Source organism: Vicugna pacos, chromosome 5 (assembly GCF_048564905.1).
Source record: "Vicugna pacos chromosome 5, VicPac4, whole genome shotgun sequence".
In the NCBI taxonomy this organism is placed as follows: Eukaryota; Metazoa; Chordata; class Mammalia; order Artiodactyla; family Camelidae; genus Vicugna; species Vicugna pacos.
Genome location: NC_132991.1, coordinates 44,010,812 through 44,038,514, shown reverse-complemented (window position 1 = coordinate 44,038,514; position 27,703 = coordinate 44,010,812). Strand labels below are relative to the sequence as shown.

The window sequence follows — 27,703 nt, the reverse complement described above, 5'->3', positions numbered from 1 at the left end:
GTCTTTCAGGGTCATAAATCTGACACTGGTCTCACTGGAATAAAATCAGGGTGTCTTCAGGGCTGCATTCCTTTCTGGAGACTCTAGGGGAGGATCTTTTGCCTTGCCTTTTCCAGCTTTGAGAGGCTTCCTGCATATCTTGGCTGGTGGTCTCCTTCCTCTGTTTTCAAAGCCAGCAATGTTGGGTCTCTTACTCTTCAGAAGTCACATCTCTTGTACCATAGCCTAGAAGAGTTCTTTACTTTTAAGTACTGATGTGATTGTATTGGGCCCACCCAATCTGGATAATCTGTTATAATTTCCACATCTCAAAAATTCTTACCCTTAATCACATCTGCAAAGTCCCTTTTGCCATTTAAAACAATATTCACAGGTTCTGGGAATTAGGGCATTGGCACCATTGGGGGTCATTATTGCCTCTCATAGCATCATTCTTCATTTTCTTTTTATTTTAGTGGTTTTTGTTTGTTTGTTTTAGCATAGTTCGTGGTAATTGATGAACAGTGGTGAGTAATGATGAGTTCCTAGGATGATATAATAATAAAATATAAGAAGAATAAGATAAGATCCCATAATGTTTTAGATTTATGAAAGGGTCCAGTGGACATCTGGTAATTAATTACAAGGTAGAATGCGTTTTATTCTATTAAAAATACATTTTATTTTTATGCATTGGATGATCCCTAAGAAAGAATAAAATTTGTGAAATAGTAATTATTACAAATAGTTAGAATTACTTGGAAAAGAAGCTAAAAAAGTAAAATTGGGTCCAGTGGATTCTGATGATATTCTAAAGGTTATACATTTCTTCCCCACCCCTGGGGCACAAAGATATTCTAGAGTTCTGTATAATTTTATAGTTTTTTTTTTGTTTTTTGTTTTTATAATTTTATAGTTTTACTTTTTTGTATTTGCTCTTTAGTCTGTCTTTTACACAGTATTGATAGAGGTCCAGTTTTATTTTTCTCCATTAGTGAACCAGTTTTTTCCACAGTGCTTCTCAAATCATCCATATTTTTCCACTGATTTGTGACACCTCCTGTATCATATATTAAGTTGCTATGTAATATATACCAGTTTGTCTCTGAAATTTCTCTTATATTTCAGTGGTCTCTCTGTTTTTGTGCCAGTAAAACATTGAAAAAAAATACTGTTATATTTTGGTATATCTTTATATGATAGAGCCCCATGTCGGGCTCCTTTAATCTTTTGTAAGGTTGATTTAATTATTTCTGGATCTTTATTCCCTTATGTAAAATTGGAGCATCTCTTCATTTACTTGTTAGCATTTGGATCTTATTCTCCTGTCATGACTTATTTGAATCTCTTTCCTTAAGAGTCAAATGGAATTTTTATTCTGAATGCATTGAATTTATAGATTGATTTTGGGAGTACTGAAATCTTTATAAGATTAGGTTGTCCCATCCAAGTACGTGAAATGTCTCTCCATTTATTCATTTCTCCCTGTAGAGTTCTTAATATTTGGCTAGTTTTTATATTTGGGCTAATTCCTGAATATTTTAATGCTTTTGTGGCTAAATATATAAATATTTCATATCTAATAGCTCTTATTTGTTCAGATCTTAGAAATCTCCCTGTATTGTCAGCTCGAGCTATCTTTTTCTGAGGGAGGTTATTTTAAAATCTTTAATTATGATTATTGATTTATGTATTTCAGCTTAACATTTTATCAGTTTTTGCCTCATGTTTTGGGGTTGTATTTTTACATGCATGTGTCTTATTCTGCTTTTCCTTTTAGGACTATAATTTTTTTTTAAGCATTTTTTCAAATCTTAAGAATACTAACCTCAGTTTTCTTTCTGTTCATAATTGTTTTAGGTATATGATTTTTCTTTTTTATTCTTTTTAAATATATTTCTTTTAGACAGCATGTCTCTCTCTCCCTCTTTTCTCTCTCTCTCTCTTTTGATGGAATACGAGCATTTTTTAATCTCTTTAAGTGATGGGTTTAGTCCATTACATTTATTGTAATTATTTTTATTTATTGACTTGGTCCTGCTATCTATCGTCTGTTGTCTGGTGTTTTCTAATTTTACTTTACTTTTAGTCCCTTCCACTCTTTGCTTTCCACTGGACAAATGGAGTTTTTCCTGATGTTTTAAAGTTACATAATACTAAAGTTAGTATTATGATGACCCTCTACTCATTTATTTCTGTTCTCTCAAACTGATATTTATACATCCTTCAGGGTCCCCCCCCCCTTTTAAACATCCTTTTACTTTGAAAAAAATATTAAACCTGTAGAAAAGTTGAAAACATTTTACAAAGAATACTTGCATACTCTTTATCTAGATTTAAGACATGTCAACATTTTTGTCAAATTTGTGCTCATGTAAACATACACATTTCTGCCATCTCTCTCTAGTTATCACTGTGGTCTCAGTGATGAACATGAACAGATCTTTTCAAAGAGCCCTGCTTTATTTTAGTGGGGAGTGGTACTTAGGAACCAAGCTAGGTATGTTTGTTGTTATGTGGTAGTCTCTTAGAAGTGTGTCAACATTAATGTAGAATCAGAAAACCAACATTTAATATTTCCCAGTGTAATTATTGATTAAGGTAAGGATCATCAATGAATGCTAAAATAATTTAGAAAAATGTTTTGAACAACAACGTATTTACAAAGTCTGAAAGCTTCATCCTATACATTAGTTATTAATTATAAAAGAGAAAATGTGCCTTTAAAATGGAAGGTTTGTTGGTCACCACCATAATAAACAAGATCAGACTTTGCCTTGGCAACGTCACAGAGCTTGACATATGTACATTATGTGTGTGCATCATTTACTCCTTTTTCTTTCTTTCTTTTTTTTTTCTTTTTTAGAATTTAAGTTCTTTGAGTGTAAGAACTTTTTTTTGTACATATACATTTTTATTGAAGTATAGCCAATGTACAGTGTTGGTTTTAGTTTCTGGTGTACAGCATAGTGTACATGAACCTGCATATATTCGTTTTCAAATTCCTTCTCACCTAAGTTACTACAAGATACCAAATATAGTTCCCTCTGCTATACAGTATGAACTGGTTTGTCTATTCTATACATTTACTCCTTTCTATGTCTCATATACACAGCAATCTCAAAATAACAATTTGTGTACTATCACAGTGACCAAAGAGATTATTGAAAACAGTTAAAAATTATTTTGCTTGTGCTTTCCATAAATTTTCATTCCAAAGTTTTTTTAAATTGTATTATTAACAGCTTTTTATGCATTTAGCCTTTAAATGTTATACTCTCTTCCTTGTATTTCTTATTTAATCTTTAAAAACAATTTTTTATTGAAGTATAGTTGATTTACAATGTGTATTAGTTTCTAGTGTACAGCAAAGTGATTCTGGTATAACACACACACACACATACACAGATAGTTTTTTTTGTTATGGTTTATTACAGAGTATTGAATATAGTTCCCTGTGCTGTACAACAGTAACTTGTTGTTTATCTATTTTATATGTACTAGTTAGTATCAGCAAATTTTGAACTCCCAATTTATCCTTTCCCACCTGCTTCCCCCCTGGTAACCATGCTTGTTTTCTATGTCTGTTAGGCTATTTCTGTTTTGTAAGTAAGTTGATTTGTATCATATTTTAGATTCCACATATGAGTGATACCATATGATATTTGTCTTTCTCTTTCTGACTTACTTCACTTGGTATGATAATCTCCAGTTCCATCCTTGTTGCTGCAAATGGCATTGTTTCAATTTTTTTATGACTGAGTAGTATTCATTGTATATGTATACCACATCTTTTTTATCCATTCATCTGTTGGTGGACATTTAGGTTGTTTCCATGTCTTGACTGATAGTGCTGCTGTGAATGTTGGGGTGCATGTATCTTTTCAAATTGGAGTTTTCTCCAGATATATGCCCAGGAGTGGGATTGCTGGATTGTATGATAAGTCTATTTTTAGTTTTTTAAGGAACCTCCATAGTGGCTGCACCAGTTTACATTCCCACCAACACTGTAGAAGGGTTCCTTTTTCTCCACACTCTCTTCAGCATTTTTTATTTGTAGACTTTTTAATGTAGACCAGGTCATTCTGACTGGTGTGAGGTGATACGTCAATGTAGTTTTGATTTGCATTTCTCTCACAGTTAGCAATGTTGAGCATCTTTTCATTGTGCCTGTTGGCTATCTGTGTATATCTTCTTTGGAGAAATGTCTCTTTAGGTCTTCTGCCTCTTTTTGGATTGGATTGTTTGTTTTTTGTTATTAAGTTTTATGAGCTGTTTGTATATTTTGGAAATTAATCCCTTGTCTATTGCATTGTTTCCAAATATTTTCTCCCATTCTGTAGGTTGTCTTTTGATTTTGTTTATGGTTCCCTTTGCTGTGCAAAAGCTTATAAATTTTATTAGGTCCCATTTATTTTTCCATTTATTTCTGTTGCCTTGGGAAACTGACCTAAGGAAACATTGCTACGACTTATGTCTGAGAATGTTTTGCCTATGTTCTCTTCTAGGAGTTTTATGGTGTCATGTCTTACATTTAAGCCATTTTGTTTTTTTGTATGTATATAAAGGAGTGTTCTAACTTCACTGATTTACATGCAGCTGTCCAGCCTTCCTAGCACCACTTGCTGAAGAGACTGTCTTTTCTCCATTGTATATTCTTGCCTGCTTTGTTGAAGATTAATTGACCATAGTTTTGTAGGTTTATTTCTGGGCTCTCTATTCCATCCCATTGATCTATACACTTGTTTTTGTTCCAGTACCACACTGTTTTGATTACTGCAGTTTTGTAGTATTGTCTAGGAGGGTTATGCCTTGAGCTCTGTTCTTTTTCCCCAGTTATTGCTTTGACAGTTCTGGGTCTTCTGTGGTTCCATATAAATTTATCAACAAGTAAGTAATAATATTGCTTACCATCAGTTCTTGGGTTGAAACAGTTTTCATTTTGATTGTCTAAAGCTTGTTCTCTAGAGGTTCTTTTGGAAGGGCTCTTGGGAGCAGTATTTCCCAATTTTTTGGCATTTTGATAACAATTTGTGTCCTCTGTATGCTAAAAATCAATTTTACTGAATATAAGATATTTTATTCAAATTTTGTTTTCTTGATTTTCTGATATTTGTTACTCTGTTTTCTTCTTGCATTAAGTGTTGCCTTTGAAAATTTTGATATTGTCCTCCTAGACTGAATTCTTGAGTGTAACGTGGTGCTCCTTGAATCAGTAGTTTCAATTTTTTTTAATTTTCGGGAAAGTTTTCTTGAATTGTAGTTTTTACTATTTGTTCTCTTACAGTATTGCTCATTAAAGACTTCTGATATCTGAATGTTGGATCATTGTTAGTTCATTAAGTTGCTGCTTTCTCTCATCCTTTGAATTTCTCCATTTCTTTTGATTTCAGAACTGTTTCTTTTTTACCTTCTTGTTCTCTTAAAGCATTGTTTATTGTATGTATTTTATCTTGTGTTCATTCAGGCTTAATCTTCATTTCTGAAATTTTTTTTTTCAATCTCTGATGTTTTCCTGAGTTCTGTTACCTTACATTACTGAGTTTTTTGAAATTTGACTTATGTTGTTCTTTCATGTCCTGAGTTATTCTTGTAATGACTTTTAGCTCATTTTGAATTAGTAGATTATAATTTTCACCTATGTTGTGGATGTGTATTCCTGATATGCTTTTATTTTCAGGGTATAATTCTGTATCTTACTCTTTTTTCTCTTAGAACTTCATAGGATTGACCTACATCATTTTCTGTTACTTACTTTTTTTGTGGTTTAGGATGACTTTTCTTACAGAGCTCCCTCTGCTGTTGTTTTTGAGCACTCTTCAAAAGTGTAACATTTGCTTTCTGTGATTTCTATGCTTTGCTTCTTTCCCTACTGTTCTCTTTCCTCTGTCTTCATTGTATCTAATGTGTTCAGTTTTGATTCCACATCCAGTAGTTTATCCTCTTTGTGACACCATTAGTGAAGGATCAGTTTTAAGAGTTCATGTAGGCAAAATGCTCCAACTTACTCAGATTTCACCATGGACCCCCTGCACTTAGTCACTATTGAAAAGCACAGAAACCCAGTTACAGCTTGTGCTCAGAATGACCTTTTGGTCAATTTGCTGTTGCTGTTTTGGGAGACACCTTCTGCTTCCTCACATACCATGCAGGTCCTGCAGTTATTGGTGATTTGTACTCACTTGCTCTTTTATGTCATGTAGTTTTGTTGTAAATGTTGCTTGTGGATTTGGGGTTTATATTTTTATGTAGGGATTTACGCATGCTCAGAAACGTTGCCCTGCCTCCATTGTCCCTGAATCTTTCTGATTTATTACTTACTAATTGCTATTTATGGTGTTCTCTTTTTCAAGTTTGATAATCTTGTCCTCGTTAGATTATAACTTCCTCCAAATAGTGCTTGAATTTTAATCAGTTCCAGTGTTATTTTTGTGTTGAAAATAGCGTTTACAGTGTCCGCTGAGGCACTGGACATATATGCAATGGCCCAGAGTCATCAGTTTGGAAATTAGTCAGTCTGAGGGTAGCTGTAGGCCAGCTTGCAACCTTGTAATAGAATTAGGAGCTACTCTTAGATACTGAAGGGAAACAGGAATATCAGCTGGCCTTCCCATAAATGAAGTTCATTCATACTTTGGCGTATATGCTATATAGCCTGTCAGCCTCTGGTCTAAACATTCCTGTAAGACATTGATCTAGTGTACTGATGGTCCAGAAAAGTCCACAGAATAATAAGCATCATAGAAACATACTGGAAACATAGAAAATGTCATCCTACAGAGTGATAGCTTATTTCTGTTGGTCACAGTTCAAAAATATTGGAAAGGAAATGTAGAAACTCTTGAGTGAAGCACTTATAAAATAGTCAGGACAGAAGAAGATTTTCTTAAAAGGCTAAGCCCAGCCAAACAAAAACCAAAGATTGCCTGGTTTGTTAATATGAAAAGAGGCAAAGGGGAGTGGATGAGATGGATATGATGGAAGACTGAAATGGGTGTTAAGGAGAATAAATAATACTTTTGGTTAAAGGAAGCATTGGTTTTTATACAGTGGGTAGTAATTTTAGGGGACCTTGTTATCCTAACAATGGCCCATTTCCTTTACTCCTGAATTTGATATTCTAAAAAATCAGTTTAACACAAATCAGTTTCTGAAATACAGCAGAACTTTAATTGATTTGATAAAACTTTCTAAGATACTTACAGTGTTAAGAAGTTGGTATTTCTTATTTTTACTTCATTTGTCTTCCTTGCTTAAGCGAATCATACTTATTTTTAATTATGAAGATAGATTATTTACTTTGTAATATGTTCCATTTAAAATTATTCCTAATTTTTACCTTTTGAAAAATCTTTAACAGGCCTCAACAAATAATGAAAGCTCTAATCACAGTTTTGGAAGCTTGGGATCTTTGAGTGACAAAGAATCAGAGGTAAGTAACTTCATTTAAAATATGGTGATAATAAAGTAAAAGCTGGAATCACCTTTTCTTTTTAATTAAAAAAATTTTTTTCCTTCTTCAGTCCTTGTATTAAAAGGTTAATTCTTTTAAAGTTTTTTGTAGGAGCATTTTATTCTGTCTTATGAAGCACAGCATTTAGACTAAAGACTATTTTGCATTAGAAAGAAAATACAGTTTCTTTGGTTGTGTACCTGAACTTATGCACTAGTGGTGTAGAGGTTTTAAGTTCCTAGCCATTCATAATTCTAAGAGATGAATGTGGTTTTTGCAATATGTTGTTTCATAGTTTTCTGTTATTTCTTGTTATACTTCCTTCTTAGTTTGGTCCTGATGAGGAGTTTATTTACTTTCTGAGATAGAGATGTGTATTTTTTTCTCTTTTTGGAATTTCTTATGGGATTTCATGCTGTTGGTTTTCACTTTTACATATTTTCAAATATCTGAAAAATCCCTCCCCTCCCACCCACTTACTGTCCCCACTAAGAAAACACATGGAACTTTATAAGTAGGTATTTGGATTCATGGTACAGTTCATGTTGAGCTGGATATTCTCGATGGCATTTTAGAAATGTTCAGATAGGAAGTTCTTTGGGTGTTAACATCCATTTGTTGCTGCTGCAGCTTCACTTTCTGTGGATATAGCCTGTAATATTTCCTCTTCTCAGATTATAGAGTTCTGTCACTTAATTTTCAACATTTGCGTCTGTGTCTTTGTGTTTTTTTCCCCCTCTTTCAGTGTTGACTTGACTTCTACTTGATCCATTTTAGTCTTTTTTTTTTGCCTGGGTTAGTGTAGATATATCATCTCGACAGTAACACCAATAGGTCATTAGCACCCAGTAACTCAGCTACTTTGGCTTTGGTGTTCAGTGGAAAGGGAATATCAAAGGTGGCATCTTTTTAAGTCCTGTGTTATTGAAAGCATCTCTAGGTAGACAGTCTTGTGCAGTTTTGTGCAGGCACCCTGACACTGCAAAGGAGTATGGCATAGGGCTCTCACTCATCAGGCTTTCCCTTCCACAGAGACAACTGGCAGGCAGCTGAAAGGACTGTGCAAGTGACGGGACTTTATCTGCAGTAGGTTCCCTTGAGGTAAGCGTTAGTCGCCCCTGTAGCACCAGATTATCACAGTTTAGTTTTTTTTTTCAAGTTAACACACATAAAGTCCTTAAAAATTACATGTTTAGATCTTATCAAAGTACTTTTTTTTTCAAAAACCATATCAAGAATGTTTTCACCTTATATTTCCTGGATTTTGGAACATTTCTTGATATTTCCACAGATTTAGGTCTAAATAGTAATTTCACATGCCTCTTCTTTCAAAGGCTTTTATGTCACAAAGGACAGTGAAATAATTTTAGATATTTCTCTTTTCTGTTCACCAGACCTGGTATTTTTAATAGACTTTTTAAAATAGAAAAATCTAGTAAAAATTAGATCACCTATAATGAACATGTATTTTCATGTTCTTTATAGGTATCCATATTTCTAATATAAGTTATAGGATAGATGCAGTATTTGAATTCTTCCAAAAGAATCAGTCTATAAGAAAATACTTCCCTTAAAAGAATTCTAAGGATCTTTTTTGACTGTATTTTTAGTTAAAAAAATTTTTTTAAAGACATTAATGGTATTTGCAGTGAAATACAATTTGATTAATCATTGGATGTACTTAGCTTTATTTGTATAGAAAGTTTGACAAATTTGGGGCCTCAGTAGAAAAATCTTAAAATCTTTTGGCTTTTGCTGTTTTGTATTCTGTATCTGGAATTTTTATAAATTAAAGGTTAAGTCAAGTGGCATGATATTTTAGAAATGACTACAAATTATACATTTTCCTTAAAATTTGAAAAAAATATATTTTTGGTGGAGGGAGGTCTGTTTTTCCATTTAAGAAGCAACTTGTCTGGAAGATGATTCCCAGGTTTTATGTCTATACTAGATGCCTTAATTATGAATTGCTTCAGATTAAAATTTCATGTATATCAGGATGCAGATATTCATAGGTCATTGAAGTAAAGCTGTTGGGAGTAAACAGTTTCAGGATAGAAGTACTTCTTCTTTCCCCAGTACAAGTGATAGTAAAGTTTATTTAGTATTCTGTTGCCTGCTGATGTCATTTTATTCTTTTGGTAATCCATCCCCTGAACCATTATATTTTTTTAAATAATAATTTTTGTTATATGAACAAATATATATATATATATTTAAAATTTTTAAAATAGCAGTTCTCTGCCACCCATCTCTACCCTTACCCACTCTGTTTCTTTAGCTTTTCTCCTTGGTATTTATTTCTACATTTTAATATAAATAATATGCATATCTTGCTATTTTGGTTCATCAATTGGACACTATCGTTGACTCCCTCTTAGTATTTATGAAGATGTTACTAATACCCTTTTCACTGCTTTCTATCCTCCTCCCCCTGTTTTCAGATACCCAGCACCCTTCTTGTCATCTGTCCTTTTACTATTAAAACTGAAAATCATCTGATATATTCACTGTTCTGTTGATTATATCTACTTCAGCTGAAAATTTTCATTTCAGCTTATATATGAGTTGCTTTATGTATGAATTTGCCTTTTATTTATTAAGAGTAGAATTGTAGAACAAAAAGGGTTTTCCTTTTGATAATGAAATTGTCTAGCAGATAGAAAGGTATTAGTATTGTTTTGCCTTATTTTATATCACTCTGGGTCTGTTCAACAGGCTCCAAAAATTTGCTGTATTTTCAGTAAGTATTTATTACATATTTATTATCTTCTAGCCTCTGTGCCCAAGCACAGAGAATATAAAGATAAATAGGATACAGTCCCTGCTTTCACTTAAGAGTAGCGTCTTTTAGGACAGGTAAACTGTTTCATAGTGTGGACTTTGCTATAGTAGAGATAAGCACAAGGTACTGTGGGAGCAAAGAGCAAGAAACCCTTAATTCCATCTGCCTGCAAGGGGAAAGGAGGGAAAGGAAGAGAAAGAGAGATCTTCCTTCAAAGAAGAGGTGATAGTTGAGTTAGGAAAGCCTATGGATTCATCCCAGAGGACAAGCACAAAGTATAAGAAGGCAGGCAGTGGGACAGGATCTGCTTTTGCTTTTGCGTGGAAACATGGCACATAGTTTTGTTCAAGATGTAGGGCAGTGATTCTCAAACCTAACTACCTTTTAGCTCACCTGAGGAGCTAAAAAAATACCAAGCTCCCTAGGTGATCCAAGTGGTTTGCAAACTTCTGGTATAGAGAAGATATGTTAGGATAGTGAAAGATAGGCAGAGGCAGGGTTTGAATGCCCTTGTATTTCATAGTAAGGAATTTGGACTTCTATCTGGGAGATAGGGAGCCACTGAAGCAGAGAAGACAAGATCAACAGAGATGAAGAAGTTTCCCTTAGAGGGCAGTGTAGAGGATAGGATGGGAGGGAGGTAAAACCTAAGTTGGGAAGATCATTTAGTTAAGAATGCTGCTGCCTTTACAAAACTTCAAACCTCCAAGGTTTAACAGTAGGAAAACCTTCACGTAGGTGGGGATTCTAATTATAGTGTGCTCAAGTTTGCCTCTTGGGCTCTGCCTTCTTCAGATTCTCCAGTGTTGGTTATTGATGCTATCACCTCCGAGGCCCATGCTTCTCAAACCTTAATGTGCAAGTGAATTACCAAAGGTTCTTACGTCTATAGGTCTGGGGTGAGCGTTTGCATTTCTAACAAGCTCTCAGATTCTACTAGTTTTTAACAATGGAACCAGTATGATTTGAAGACTGAATGAAGGTAAAGAAGGAAAGGGAGGAGCCTAGGATTAATTAAAAGTAGCTAGTTTTACATGAATCATAATGCCTTTGAGGCAGACAACACAGAGAAGGTGAAAAGATTTAGCATAGAAGGTAATGAATTAAATTCTGGACAACACTGAGTTTGAATATCTGTGAAATGACCAAGTATAGGCAGTAGGAGCTATATGGAACTCAGGAAAGAGATCAGGCTAAAGATGAAGGCTTAGTAGTTTTTGGCAAACATGTTAAAAGCTTGGGTGGTCTGAGGATTCTTGGGGGTCCTAGGACTCTTTCATGGTGCACAGATTCGAAACAAGTTTTATAATAGTGCTAAGACATTATTTGCCTTTTTTACAATAATGCCTAAGACACATTGGGCCTTTTAACTTTCATTTCCTCATAACTTTCATTTCCTCATGAGTTTACGGTGAACATTTCCAGAGGCTGTAAGACATGTGATAACAGCATTACTCTAATGATTTATGGATTGCATATTCTGGTGTTTTTAAACTTCTTTAGTTTTGAAAATTTTAAATGGTAAATATCAATAGTTATGACCCACATAAATAAAATCTCTTTGGAGTCCAACAGTTTCTAAGAATTTGTAGAGGGGTCCTGGAACCCAGAAGTTTAAAAACTGCTTTTACAGATGAACTCATCGTGACAGCGTGTGTAATGCTGGGAGATCTGAGCAAGCAAAATGGGTGTTGTGCATAAAGAGTAGTAGCCTGGTAAGGAGGTAGATAAAAGGAGAAAGAAAAGAGGAGGAGGAAAATAATGATAGAATTAACTGTTACAAAAATTAATTAGGATAATGACTAAAAAAGTGACTAAGAATTTGTCACACAGGCTTAGTTTTAGTAGACCAATGGGAGCAAGATGCCAGATGATACTTGATTAAGAAATGATTGGAAAGTGAGCAGATATTGACTACCCTTGGCAACAGCTTGACTGTAAAGGATAGGAGGCAGTATCTAGAGTCTATTCTAACAGGCTTGACTTGATGTAGCGTGTGCTGCGGAAAGGTCATAGCAGAGCTGTGATGGGACAAGTGCTGGGGGGAAGAAGATAGAATAAAAACTAAACACCTTTTCCTGGGGGCGGTATGAATGGTGAGATCCAGACGTGGGTGGACAGGGTTAGTTGTGGACAGGACTGACTAGGAACATCCTTTCCTCCAAGAGATGAACTTCCATACCTGATAATCTTTCTCTTACTTCACAGTGAAGATAGAGGTTATCAGCTGAAGGAAAGTATCATGAGTGGGTTGTGGGTGTGAGGAGAATAATAATGTTTAGGAGGAGTTTACAGGGCAAGAGGGATCACTCATCTTATTTAAATGTTTCAGAATACCTGAAGGAGTTAGAAACATGGTCTTTGTGCCCTGTCTACTGGCTGAAAGTCCAGATTATTTTATGAAGATGAGACAAGGAGCCCTTGTTTCTTTCTATCAGTGTTTCTGAAGTTTTAGAACTTGCCTTGATCCACCTATTTGCAGTTCTTTTTGCAAGACCCTTCTCTCTCTAAACGTAAAGACCTTCTCCACTTGCCCTAAATCCTATACAGTTGCTGTCCCCACCATATCTTACCCCAAGATGGTGAGATAAATTATGTATCTTGTAGCTCATTTGGAATTTAAAATCAATATTAATACTATAACCATTCCTCCTCTCTACCTTTCCTTTTAGATGTCCTAGAATATATTTTTCTGCTTTGTTTCTTACTGACATTGGCATATTTGTGAACGAATATAGGGCTGAATATAAATATCATTGAATTGTATTTAAATCTATTTATATGCATCCTTCCATACAGTAATATGCTTGTAAAGCAGACATATGTCAAATTATTCTATTTTACCTCAATTTAATTTTTAATATTCATCTTTTATAATGCTTGTATATAATCTGAATCAGAGTTGAACAATATACTAAATATTAATTAAAATATAATTAAAATATATTCTGTCTCTTTCTAGAACTGAAGTTTCTTTCCCCTTCCTTCTGGGTAGTTGTCAGTTCTTTAACCCTCTGTCTACCGATTCTGAATTACTGTTTATTTTTGATACAAGTGTGTTTGTAATTTTTGAGTTATTTAGGAGTCAGAATTTTAAGTTATAGATAGAGATAATCTGGGACAGTTGTTACATCGAGACAGTTAAACTTAGAGATGCACTTTCAGGATTGTAATGATTGTAATGAAAAAGAAATATAATATAGATATGGTGCCATGATTGCCTTAATTTATTAAGACATTGGTCAGTGAAGGCCATTTTATGAAGGAGGATCTGATTAGCTTTCTCATTTGAATTTAGTTTCTAGAAGTAGTCTTGATTTTAAATCAGATTTTTTTCTTCTCTTTATTTGAGTTGAAGTTATGGTGTTGAAGACACTTTGAAGCATTAATGCTTTGTTCTGTTCTTTTTTAAAAAATAATTTTTAAAGGGCCCATGTTGTGTGTGTTTCTTAGTTTCATATTTTGGAGGAAGTAGAAATATTAAAATAACACTGGAGAATTAGAAATAAAACTACCTTAGACCTGGCTTTTTGGTGGGGGGGTACTATTTTCATTTCTAGAACAAGTGATATTATTTATGGAGTTCTTTAGTGGGTTTTTAAAATGTAAAAATTCTGTTTTGATTTTTAAAATTATACATAAACGTATATAAATTGATCAAATAGGAAGTCTCTGATTTTATTGAGTTGGCTGGATTAAGAGAGCATTTTCTGTTTTTCTCTTGTTTTTACATACATATCCATCTCTACTTTATCATATTTCTTTTTCCCCTGTTAAAGCTTAGCTATAATATTGCCTCAATGAACATTGAGATACTCTAGATTGATTGGAAGTTATGATTCTACTTGAAAATAAAGGTAATACTGGCCTTAAATTTCAGGTTTTTGGTTACTTTTTTAAAAATAATTCATTTTACTTATATATATATTTGTTATATTGTGGACAGATCTTTTCTTTAGTGTGTTAGTCTGAGAACTTGAAAAATTAATTTAGTGATATATCATTAAGTGTTAATGAAAGTTACATTTTTATGCCTAGTCCCACCTGAATGAATTACCTTGTTTTTTACTTTATTGTTTAAATCTGTTTAGCTTCTCAAGATTGTTAGATACCCAGTTTAGTGCCTCGTCACTTTGAAGAAATAGTCTTTGTATCCTGTAGCCTACATTATTTTCAGAAATGTTTTAGCCTGATAAGTGATCTTTGTGGCGTTCTACCTGATTAGTTCCTCTGTCTTTTCCTTTACTTATCTTCCTTCTGGCAATATTTTCTCACTTATTCTTACTGTGTTAGGTGGGCCAAACCCTAAACCTTACCAAGTATTATTGTCTGTTGTTTTACTCAGACACTATGGATAACAGTGTTGCTATATACAATGTACAGTAACAATGTTATTTTGAAGGATAGTACTTTGTGTATATGCAGAATGGTGTATTTTTTAGCACTAATAAGGACATTTTCTCAGTAGGGGCATGTTTGTCTTTTCTCTCCCTACTAAGACTAATACTCATACTTAACAAATGACAGTTCCTGTGAAATACCAGGAATTACTTTGTAAATTTTCCTTTTATTTAAAAAGAGAAAACTGTTTTTAATTCTACCACTAAACATTAAAGGACTTGCTCTTATAGGAGGTATATTCAGATAGAAGTTATAGAACGTCTAATCCTGTAATACATTATATGATAGGGTTCACAGCTAAGGAAATGGGTCTTTCCTGGTTGAGTATGTGTGTACATAATCTCCTGGAAGGAAAAAACCACATAAGGGTCTGATACTGACTGGCCCTGTGCTTCTGTTTCCATAAAGGTAGAGGACTGTCTGTCAGAATCACCTTTTCAAAATAAAAGCACCCAGGCTCCCTTCTTGGTAACCCTGATCTACTCTGACTAGATAATCTTTTGATTTCTTATAAATCAATAAATCTTGAAATACTGATTCTGTAAGCCATTTATTTAGCCAGCAAACACACAGCTATTAAATGTTTCCCTTTTTTAAAGTATATTTAGCAAGAGCAAGAAAGTTCTAAGCTGATTGATGAAGACAAGATAGGAAGAGAAAAATGCCCAGTCATTTTAAGAATGAAGACATACATTGAAGTGGAACCTGGTATAGTACTTTACCATAGTAGATGCTCAGTAAGTATTTGTTGAATGAATACACTTAACAGTGTACTTTAGTTGTAGCATAATATATAGGTAGTTTTTGTGTCAGCTGCATATGATTCTTATGTATTCATCAAAGCAAGATTTCTCAACCTTAACATTATTGACATTTGGGGTCAGATAATTCTTGGGATGGGTAGGGAGTTGTTCCCTGGAACATAGGATGCTTAGCAGCATCTTTGCCTAATACATTAGGCATCTGTAGCCCACTGCTGCCCCCCAACCAAAAATGTCTCCGGAAATTACCAAATATCCTTTGGAGGTGGAGGCAAATCTCCTCTGGTTGAGAATCACAACATTAATGAAGGAGAGAAAATAAAGTTTTAGTGTGTTACCTCTGGAGCTAGATTAATACTCTATAAGGTTCACTTTTCTAAGTATGAAAACGGAAGCCCAGAGACATTAATTTGCCCAAAGATAGTAATTTAACCATCAAAATTCTTTGATAAAACATTTTATTCTTTATTGAAGTATTGATTTATAATGTTAGTTTCTAGTGTGCAGCAAAGTGATTGTTATATATGTGTTATATATCTATATATATGTTCTTTTTCATATTCTTTTCCATTATGGTTTATTACAGGATATTAAATATAGTTTCCTGTGCTATATAGTAGAAATGTGTTGCTTATCTGTTTTAGGTATAGTAGTTTGTATCTGCTACTCCCAGACTCCGGATTTATCCCTGTCACCCCTTTCCCCTTTGGTAAACCATAAGTTTGTTTTCTTTGTCTGAGTCTGTTTTTGTTTCATAGTTTCATTTGTGTCATATTTTAGATTCTACGTATGAACAATTTAATATGACATTTGTCTTTCTCTTTCTGAGCAGTCAGAATTCTAATTCCAATGTGTGTTTTATTTCAAAGTGATGCCCTTAATTTTTGTTCTATCTCTGAGTAACTAAGATAGTGTATAACTTATTAGTTAGACAAATGACCCAAGTTAGTCTTTTGAAAAAAGTGGTTTCTTTTTTGGAAATATTTAGATTTAAGGTGATTCATAGTAGATCTCGGCTAAGATGGTGGAATAAAATGATGTATAGGAATCATCGAATTTCCTAGTCCAGGATATGCCTGGACTAACAGTACTTCACAGATTTTTTTCTGATAAGTATTGCTTTTAGATTTAAGGGCATTCAGTACAAATTGACATTCCAGAGAAATTTGGTTTCAGTGTCTTGTACAGGCATACCTTGGAGATACTGCAGGTTCAGTTCCAGACCACTGCAGTAAAGTGAGTATCACAGTAAAGTAAACCACATGAATTTTTTGGTTTCCTAGTGCATATAAAAGTTATGTTTAAACTATAGTGTAGTCTGTTAAGTGTGCAATAGCATTATATCTGAAAAAACAATGTACGTACTTAATTAAATAGTATTTTGTAGCAATAGTATTGCTAAAAAATGCTAACCATCATCTGGGCCTTCAGCAAGTTGTAACCTTTTTACACCATAGTGGAGGGTTTTTTTGGCTTTTTAAAAATTGAATTATAGTCGATTTACAAATGTGTTAACTTCTGGTGTACAGCATGGTGATGCATTTATATATATATGTATATTCCTTTTCAGATTCTTTTTCATTATAGGCCATTACAAGATATTGAAAACAGTTTCCTGTGCTATAAGGTAGAAGGTCTTGTTGCTTTGATGTTGATGGCTGCTGACTGATCAGGGTGATGGTTGCTTAAGGTTAGGGAGATTGTGGCAGTTTCTTAAAATAGAACAACAATGAAGTTTACACATTAATTGACTCGTAACTTTCATGAATGAATTCTCTGTACCATGCAGTGCTGTTTGGTAGCATTTACCCAGAGTAGAGCTTCTTTCAGAATTGGAGTCAGTCCTCTCAAACCTTGCTGTTGTTTTATCAACTAAGTTTATGTAATATTCTGAATCCTTTGTTGTCATTTCAACAGTCTTCATAGCATCTTCACCAGGAGATTCTATCTCAGGAAACTACTTTGCTCATTCGTAAGAAGCAACTCCTCATCTGTCAGAGTTTTATCATGAGATTGCAGCAATACAGTCTCATCTTCAGGCTCCACTTCTAATTTTAGTTGTCTTGTTATTTTCACCACACCTGCAGTTACTTCTTCCACCTAAGTCTTGAACCCCAAAGTCATCATTGAAGGTTGGAATCAACTTCTTTGACACTCTTGTTAATATTGATATTTTAACTTCTTCCCATGAATCACAAATGTTCTTAATGGCATCTAGAATGGTGAATCCTTTCCTGAAGGTTTTCCATTTACTATCTATGGCAGCTATAGCCTTAAGAAATGTATTTCTTAAATAATAAAACTTGAAAGTTGAAATTACTCTTTGATCTATGGGCTGCAGAATGGGTGTTAGCAGACATGAAAATGTTAATCTTCTCAATGAGCAGTAATATTTTGAAATGAATCTTTTTTCCTGAGCAATAGGACTCAACACTGGGCTTAAAATATTCAGTAAACCATGTTGTAAAAGATGTACTATCATCAGGTTTTGTTGTTCCATTCATAGAGCACAGACAGAGTAGACTTAGTATAAATTCTTAAGGGCTGTAGGATTTTGGGTATGGTAAATGAGCATTGGCTTCAACTTCAAATCACCAGTTGCATTAACCCTTAAAAAGGGAGTCAGCCTGTCCTTTAAAGCTTTGAAGGCAGACGTTGACTTCTCCTCTTTAGCTGTGAAAGTCCTAGATGGCATCTTTTTCCAGTAGAAGGTTGTTTCATCTACACTGAAAATTCACTGTTTAGTGTAGCCACCATCATCCATTATCTTAGTTAGATTTTCCAGAGAACTTGCTCAGCTTCTTTATCAGCACTTGTTGCTTTGTCTTGCACTTTTATTGACTTCTTTCCTTAAACCTCTGCTAGCTTCAGACTTTTCTTCTGAAATTTCCTCACCTCTCTCAGCCTTCACAGAATTGAAGAGACTTAAGGCCTTGCTCTGGATCAGGCTTTGCCTAAAGGGAATGTTGTGGCTGGTTTGATCTTTTGTCCAGACCACTAAAAAAAAAATCTCCAGATTAGCAATGAGGCTGTTTCACTTTCTTTTCATTTCTGTGTTCATTGTAGTAGCACTTTTCATTTCCTTCAAGAACTTTTTCTTTACAGTTCACAACCTGGCTGTTTGGCACAGAGGCCTAGCATTTAGTCTGTCTTGGCTTTCGACATGCCTTCCTCACTAAGCTTAATCATTTTTAGCTTTTTGCAATACATCTTTTCACTTGAACACTTAGAGGCCATTGTCGGATTATTAAGTGGTCTACTTTCAATACTGTTGTGTCTCAGGGGATAGGGAGGACTAAGGAGAGGGAGAGAATGGCTGGTTGGTGGAGTAAGTCAGAACACATACATTTGCTGATGAAGTTCACTGTCGTACGAGCACAGTTTGTGGTGCCCCAACACAATTACAGTAATATCAAAGACCATTTGGAAAAGTGCCAAAAGACTTGCTAGGTGATGGTTGCCACAAACCTTCAGTTTGTAATAAGTGCAGTATCTGCAAAATACAGTAAAGCAAAGCTCCATAAAATGAGGTATGCCTATACTATATTAGAGTTTTTTTTAATATTAGATGTATTTTTATGTCAGCAGAACAGTGACTATTTTACTAATTTTCTTCAAAATTAATTCTCATTTTCGAAAACAACTGAGTAACCATGACAACCCATTAGACTTATCAAGTCCTAATGAATTTTCTGCTATATGGCACAATTTTGGTCTGTAATTCTTAATGGAAGACTATTTAAAGAATAACTTAATTTTAGAGATTCTCTAAAATGAAGTGTGCAAGAAATACGTGATATATATTAGATTGACTATTGCTAATTCTGATGATACAACAGCATCACTTTTGGAGCTTTTTAAAAATAAAGATTCCTTTGGTTTGTTTGGATTTCGACTAGGGGTGCCAGCATGAGCTTTAAATAAAAGCTTTGTAGGTGATTATGATGTGTAGCCAACATTGAGAATCAGTGCTGATAGATAAATAATAGGACAGTTTCTTTTAAGAAATGAAACAAACCACTTTTTTTTGGCTATAAATGCAATATTGCTGTAGAGAAAACAGTAAAATGAAATAACACTTTTTTTTTTAAACACATCGAATAGACACATCTTAAAGGATTGGTGGGCATTCTTATATGGTGTCATGTGCATACAGATTGATCTCGCCTTTGATAGTACAATTTTGCAGTATCTTTAAAATTTTAAATATGTGTATTCTGTGGCACAGCATTTACACTTAAAAATGTCTATCCCAAAGACATAATTTTTATGTCTTCATATAAGGACCTAGGGATTCATGTTAAACTAGTGTCTATAGGGATATTATACAGGATCATGTTACTTCATCATGAGTGTCACAATGGGAGAAGAATTGTGAAATCACTTTCTAAATTTTACTGTTATAGTTACTCTCAAGATGCCAACATTTCCAGACTAAATTATCTTGAAAATTTGCATTTTCCCCCCACAGCAGTTGCTCTGTATGGCTGTTTTATTCTGATTGTATGATTTGAAAACTTTACTTATAAACTAATATGAACAAAGGAGGAAGTCCAGCTTTTTTCCAGTTTTATTGTTTATACCTTTTAAAAATAAAGCCTTAAGTCAGAGGGAAAACCAGAGAAGGAAAATGCCAAGATATAGTTATGTAAGTTATAAGAAAATGACAAACAAAATTGCACTTTATCAATATTGAGGACTTAGTATGCACCTTTTCAGCTTACATGAGTGTAAATTAAAATGTGTCCTGGTGATAGGAGGAGCTTAAGAATAAGTACAATTGTGAGGATGGCAAGGTAGTTTTTAAAAATGGAAACTAAGATTGATTTAGTATCATATTTCTTTCAGGTGCTAATGTGGTTGTAGAGGGAGTAAAAATCCTCAAGGCTTTTTAAAATGTTGTGAGCTGGCACACTTTTACTTGTAAGGCAGCATACGTTTTGAGAGTTATCCAGTTTCATCTTTTTGGCTCTCCACCATCTTTGATATTATGTATTACTGAACAATAAATGCAATATCGTAGAAAATAGGCTACACTCAAAATTGCTGATATGTTGATTGGATTTACTCGGAACAGCAAGAAAATGCTCTTATTTGGTGATAGGATAAAAGTGTTGCACACATAAACTTTTTATACTAAGTATTGAAATCAGCAGTAATAACAGATCTTTTTTTAGGTGTCAAAGATTCAAGCAAACATTTACAGATAATTGTTCTGGGTATTAAAGTCTGACTCTTAGGTGGAGACAAACTGAATTTCAGGTCATGCCAGCTCAAGATCATCTTAGAATTAGGATATGCTTATTTTATGATAGGTTTTATATGAATGTAAATTGGATACAAAGCAGCAAGAAAATTTTTACTACAGAATTTCAGGTTTCTTATAGTGCATTAATTGTAGCCTAATTTTTATAGCAATAATTTATAAGAAATGGTATTGTGTACATTTCATATTCTTGAATAGAACACCTACTGTATTTTACATTGGTTATTTTTATAACGCTCCAGATTTTTAGTTCAGTGCTGTTTTGATATGTGCCATTAAGTAACAAAGATTTCTCCCTCATTTTCCTGTCTCACATCTAGTTCAGCAAATTTTGCCTGGAAACGTGGATAAAAATTGAACATTGTTATTACCAGCTACAGGCAAAAAGATTTATTGTGCCGTTTGTTCAAAATATGGTGATCTTGAATTTCATACCCAAGTAACTATATGAATCTTTGATAGCCAGTGAGTTGCATTTTTGAAACCAGTCTTTAGCTAAATGAATCAGTCAGAAGAAATTTATTCTGACAAGTTTGAGGATTGAATATTTTGTTACAGGTATTATTTAATATTAGACTAACTTTTCTATTTTAAAGTATTTTCTCATTTAACAGAAAGAAATTAAATATAGCTATGTCTGTTAACTGTAGTAATTGTATTACAGGTGATGCTATCTGACTTTTTTGTTACCTGTTCTTCAATCAGGGTTGATGGACTCTACCTAAGGTAGAGTTAAAGAATAAGCTTTCATATCCACTCCCTCCTCTTTGGTGGTATAATGGTATTTTTTCACATACTGTTACAATTTTCTATAATGCACTTATGCCAATAATCTAAAGTATCTCTCTCATCAGAGATTTATAGAGGTGGTTATATGTTTTCATGGAACAGTCCATATTAATTTCTCTCCCTCATTTTGTGACAGTGCTTAGATTCTTATTTTCTTATATTTGGTCTTATTTGCATTGAAGAAAGACACATTTATTTTTATTGTAAGATAAATGAAGAACCCACATGATTAGATACGAAAACCTTGTTTAATAATCATTGACTTAAATTCCAAGTGAAATTGGAGCATTAGTTATATATATGTCACTGTCACTTGAGTCCTTTAGATTTATCTTTGTCTTTTGGACTTACTTTTGACTACTGGAAAATACTGTGTAAATTCACATAATATCTTGAAACATTTAAATGCCAGAATAACCATTCAGGTTTTGATATGATTACAAATTAGCATTATAAAGCTAAATTGGTTTAAAGAACACCAGTCTCTCCATCCAAAGGTGGCCTGGGTGATGTCCCTTAGATTTTCTAGGGAATCATTGGTCAGCATCAGTGGTTTTTCAAACCTTTTTAAGGCCATCGAGTTCTTTCTTTGAAGTAAATTTAATATAGAATCTTGATATTAAAATAAGAGATACTGTGTTTGCAGAGATAGAGGTAGAGGTGGGTTAGGATGTGTCTCTGGTGGCTAGAACCTTAGCTCAGCCACCTGCGCCTTCCTTCCCTTCAGTAACTTTTGAGGTACAACCTCCTCTCCCTTAAGATGTCTCTGGGGTACAATTTGAAAATCGCAGATATTCTGAATTTTTCCTCAGTGATGAACCATTTTAGAGATTAAATACTTGGTGACTTTTTGCCTGTCCTCAATCGGTAAGTTCTTAAATCTCCAAATAAGGCCAGTATACAAAGGATGACTCAGGAAAATTGGCAGCAGTAGGCTTCATTGAAAGTTTTTGGTTTTTTCCAACATAGGTGTTACTCAGATTATTTGAATTCAAAAGGAGAAAACTTTAAAGCACATTTGCCTGAGGGTTAGTGATGTAATACTTTGGGCCTAGACTGCAAGTTCTGTGGCTTGTAGAGATCAGAGTTGAATGGGACCTTAACAAGGATTTTACAAGCCACACAAGTTATTTGTAAACTATTAGGGCAGAAGCTGCTAATCACTTAATATGATTGAAGTTTTAAAACAGAAAAGTACACTGATATTTGGAGTAATAGAAGGATAGCCGTTCAGTTTAGATAATTAATTGGGTGCTTACTGATATAGAATATACACTCTGTTCCAGATGCTATACTAGTATGTTTCTGGTATGTGTCTCATTTAATCCCCACAGTCCTTTTATGTCTATATTATCACATTTAAAGTTGATGAAAAAATTGAGCTTTGGGTTAAGTAACATGCTGAAGGTTGTAGTAAATAGTGGACCCAGAGTTGTATTCTTAGTCTGTATTTTCAGAGACCCACGGTAATTGTTTTTTAGGAAATTATGGTCCATTAGGGCTGACAGAACAACCCTAAATTCTTTGAGGTGAGAATGAGGTCAAAGGTCAGCACCAGGTAGTCATACCAAGACATGGGTAAAATAAGATTAAAGTTTGTGGGAAGGCAAAATGATGTGTTTGTATTGCCTACATTTACTTTCTTAGGCTAATTTAGGTATATCTAGCTTTCCCTTTCTTATCTTTTGCTTTGTTCAGCTTTTCAGTTTTATATTTACTATTTCTAACTTGTTACCCACATTAGTATTAGATTAGTCTTAAAATTGTTTAATCCTGTCATCCTTTTTTTCCATTCATCATCCTTTTTCTTTTCATCCTCCTTCCTCAGATTCTTCTCTGGTTTAAAAGAGGGAAACCTCTTGCCTTTTTTTCTTTGCTATAAATGTTATGCATTTGAGAGTTTGTTTGTTTTAAGCAAAGTGACACTTTCCCCAAAAGACGGTCCCATTTCCCCATTCCAGAAAATTTTAAATTTAGGGAAATTTTTCCTTGGAGAAAAAGTTTTTCACTAAGTAACCTATATGTCTCACACACACAAAAAAAAGACCTTAAATATCTTGACGTCTATATCCAGTAAAGTATTTAATGAATATTATCCCAAATAAATTTGAGAATTCCTACGTATACTGTATCTTTCCATCCTCCCATCCCCCTTTTGGAGATAGCCAATAAGGGTTAGCATTTTAATGGTTCTTAGAAGCTTTGTGGTGAATAAATCTAACTTTGTTCACCCTCAGTTGAACCACCCTAGTATCCTTCCATTTAAAATGTAGCCTCTCAGTCTCTCGCTGACCTGTGTTCCCTGGAATATACTTTAGAAAATGACACAGAGCCATTTACAACATTATATATTCATTAGTTTTCTAGAAAGACAATGTTTCCAATATAACTTTCAGAATTTTATTATTCTGTGTGACTTTTTTGTTTATTCAAAAGTAGCTAGTCAGGATTTAAGATGGAAATCAAATGGGGTTGTGCCATGCTTGTATATAATATTAAACCATAATGTTCTGTTTTCTGTTCTGAAGAAACATATTTCCTTGACCTTAAATTATATTTTTATGTAGATTAAATTGGGAAGTATATGAATAAATTGTTATTTGGGAATCCTCCTTTGTTTTAATAGGTTTTAGTGTTCTTTATAAAACTGTTAACTTAGAATTTTTAATTTGGTGGTATTTTTATTCCAAAGAAAACAGAAGATTGGTTATTGTTTAAATTTGAGTTTGGTAATTTTGACAATGAAATTAAACCAGTGAACTGTTTACCCTAAATTGCTAGTATGTCAGTATACCTCCTGAATAGATTGCTAGTTAGGATGGATTTTTTTAAGATCTCAGGCTTGTGATGTGAAAACACATAGGTGATTTATTGGATATAATGAATTTTATTTATAAACTTAATGAAAATTTGAAATATTTTTGTATAGTTGATTAATTTAGTTACTTTGTGATGTAGGACATATAATCATGACATATAGAGAATAAAAAGAGCATTTAGGCCTTGGAAATGTACAGAATTGAGTTTGATTTGAATCCTGGTTACCTTCAGTCAGTTATTTAATCTTCATGTATTTATCAAGTAATAACTATATGCTTGGCGTGGAGGTGGAAGGGTAAGTGGGGAGAAGATATAACTTCTGTCTTGAAAGAATTCAGAAATTAGTAAGATTTACTTAAACCTCTTTGTATCTGTTATCTTGTCGACAAATGGCAGTGATAAAACTTAAAATGCCTAAGATAATACTTAGAGAAACCTTAGATGCTCAGTATGAGTTAGGTTGTATATTGTCATTCATGCTATTTAATCATAGAACTACTCAGAGACATCAAAATATAGATTAAGTTCTTTCCTCATTGGTGGACTACATTGCCTTTAGAGATTTATTTTAAGTTGCCTCAATGTTTCATTCATTCAGATTTTCTTTGTTCTGGCACCAGATGTATATGCCAAGCTTCTAGTGTTTGAGGGCCCTGTACCATTGACTTGTGCACGTTTCCTCTTGGTTTTAATTTTTTACTAAGCACAACATTCTGTCAGACTCCATAGAAATTACTTATTTGTTTAGCTTGATGAAAATACTTTCTATCAGTTAAAAGAGCAAACCTGTAATTTGAGAATAAGCCATCACTGAGGACAGGGGTCTGCAAAGTTTTTCCGTAAAGGGCCAGATATTTTAGGTTTATGGACCACACTGTTTCTGTTAGAACTACTCAAACTACTCAACTCTGCTTTTGTAGTGTAAGAGCAACTATAGATAATACATAAATGAGTAAGTGTGGCTGAATTCCAATAAAACCTTATTTATGGATACTGAAATTTGAATTTCTTATAATTTTCGTATCACAAAATATTATTTTGGTTTTTATATGTTTCAGTCATTTTAAAATATAAAAGTTATGCTTGGATTATGTACTCTACAAAAAAAGGTGGCCAGCCAAATTTGGCCAACTGGCTGTAATTTGCAGACCTCTGATTTAGGGCATAATCTACAAATTTGCTATGATGGTTGTTGGATAATCATTTTTAGGCATTTAGGTGAATGGTCCTTTTTATTAGGGATTATATATAGATCAAAGTTTGTGTTCTGTGCTTTTTTTCTCATCCAGGTTTTATTTACTCTTATAAACTAAATACATATGAAGAGTAGAAAACTAATAGGAAAAACATATGTGTTTTGTTGTTATTTTGTGGGATTTTTTTTGCCCTAGCCAATTAAGAATTTGAAGAGCGTCTTTGGAAGGTTGATTACTCTCAGATTTTTTTCATCTACCTCAAGTCAAATTTTGTAAATATAAATTTCAAGTAATGTATACAAAATTTACACTTCAAATTTTAAAAGTTTACACAATGGAAATTTTAGCTTAAGTAAATTTTATGGAAATAATTACACATTTACATTGCATAAACACTATTGAACAAAAATTTTTATTTCAAAAATAAAAAAGACTTTTATGCTGATTGTAATAATTTTGTCTGTTACAACTATAAAGTTCTGTTAACTTGCTTTCTGTAGACACCAGAGAAGAAACAATCAGAATCATCCAGAGGAAGAAAGAGAAAAGCAGAAAACCAGAATGAAAGTAGTCAGGGTAAGTGAAGCAAACTCTTCCTCAGAGCCAAAGAGGCATTTACAATTAGATACTCTGATTTTGAATCAATTAATAATTTAATTGTAAAAAAATAATTTCATGGTTTTGTGATTTCTATAGATACCATGTAGTTTCTGCATTAATAATAGTATAGGAATGTATTTTGTATAAGAAATAATGATAATGTGAAATTGGAATCTTTTTGTATCACAGGTAGGTAGGTAGTTTGTGGTTACTGTTGTTAGGCTTTTTGACATTTCCCTAATTTTTTAAATTTGAGAATAGACAAGTGTCACGTCTAGACCTGGCAAGCATTACCTTTATCACCTTTCATTTTTCTCTTTTTATATGAATTATGGTATTGAAATGACTTCTTGGTTTTGAGTAAGAACTTTAGATCTTGCTGTGAAACAAGTACCCAAACTTATTCATCCCTTTTGTTTAAAGAAGACTATATAAAAATGATAGAGATACTTCGTTAAAGCACCGTCTTTTTCTTTCCATACCTGTTCTTCATCCTTTTTTGCACACCTACATTTTGTGTTATAAGGTAAGAATATTACTTTCATTAGACTACAAAACTTCTTGTAGTAGACAAAATAGTATTGTCATTTAATTTGGCTGCTCAAAATTAAATACAATAAATTGGGCTCTTAAATTGTATGTCATGATGATTTTATACATATATTATGTGTTTTGGAGCCACTCTTAGCCACAGAGTCTAAGGCCATGATCCATGGCTTACTAGTTTTCACATGTGGCACTGTAACATATTGGCAGCAACTGTCTTTATGGAAAGAGGGAGTTGAGTCACTCTGCCACTTTTCTTTGAGTGTATGGTACTTTGTATCTCAGTCTGCCCTGAGGTCCTTTTGGATTTTGGTGTAGTTTCCCCAAGTTGTGGTTATTGGACTTGGAGATTGATTTAGTTATTGGTTATGATAGTTCCATCTTCAAATTTTAAAACTCACTTAAAAGTAGGTCCCAAAATAGGCTGGGAATTCTGGGTTGGTTGATTGAACCTGTGTCTATAAGAAGCCACATTTTTTCTTTGTGGTCTGCCGTCCACAGCACTGTCTACTTTTCTCTTATGTTTTTAGTTAAGATGGTGGCCAGTTCTGATTACATTTACTCATTTCACTTTCCGCACGTACTTCTCATATTTGCTTTAGAGAGAGGCTGGCTTTCTGTGCGTGTGCTTTGTTTTTGTTGTTGTTTTCTTTTCCCTCTTCCTTTGAAGTAAGCTTCTTCAAGTCCATAGCAAACCTCTCCTGTCATCTTCTTGGCCTGAATTGGGTCATACGTCCATTCCAAAACCAGTTATGTCTAGGAGAGGTATTATTGCCTTTAAAATTAGGCCCATCTCTGAAATTGAAAACACAGTTAAGTTTCCCTTAGAAATATATATGCCTTGTGGACAAGGCAAGATACCTGAACAAAATTGGATTTTTGATCAGGAGAGAAGGGGAACTAGGAATGGGGGCCAGATAGGGGTCAGAATGCCCTGAAGTTACATGTGCTATATAGAGGAGGGAATGCTAACAACAAAATTTGGATTTAATTAGGGGAAAAGAATTGGGGAAATAGCTTCTGGGTAGGCAACCAGAAAAGGTCTCTGTCTTCATTAAAAGATAGCACCTCTTCAGAATCTGCAGGAAAGTTACAGGTTGAAGGGAA

General features: G+C 33.7%; 1 protein-coding gene across 5 annotated transcripts in view; it reads left to right on the top strand.

The window, feature by feature from the left end:
- The window catches only part of TLK1 (tousled like kinase 1), a 125,973-nt gene that overhangs the window by 42,723 nt on the left and 55,547 nt on the right, over nucleotides 1-27,703 (top strand). For 2 of the 5 annotated variants that reach the window (XM_072961141.1, XM_072961142.1), the window contains 2 exons: nucleotides 7,340-7,411; nucleotides 25,951-26,026. In XM_072961141.1, coding sequence (XP_072817242.1) covers nucleotides 7,340-7,411; nucleotides 25,951-26,026 — 148 coding nt within the window. Of the gene's footprint in view, nucleotides 1-7,339; nucleotides 7,412-8,464; nucleotides 8,534-15,217; nucleotides 15,356-19,825; nucleotides 20,028-25,950; nucleotides 26,027-27,703 lie in introns of those variants that run through there. The other 3 variants (XM_072961143.1, XM_072961145.1, XM_072961144.1) reach the window with 3 other exon arrangements.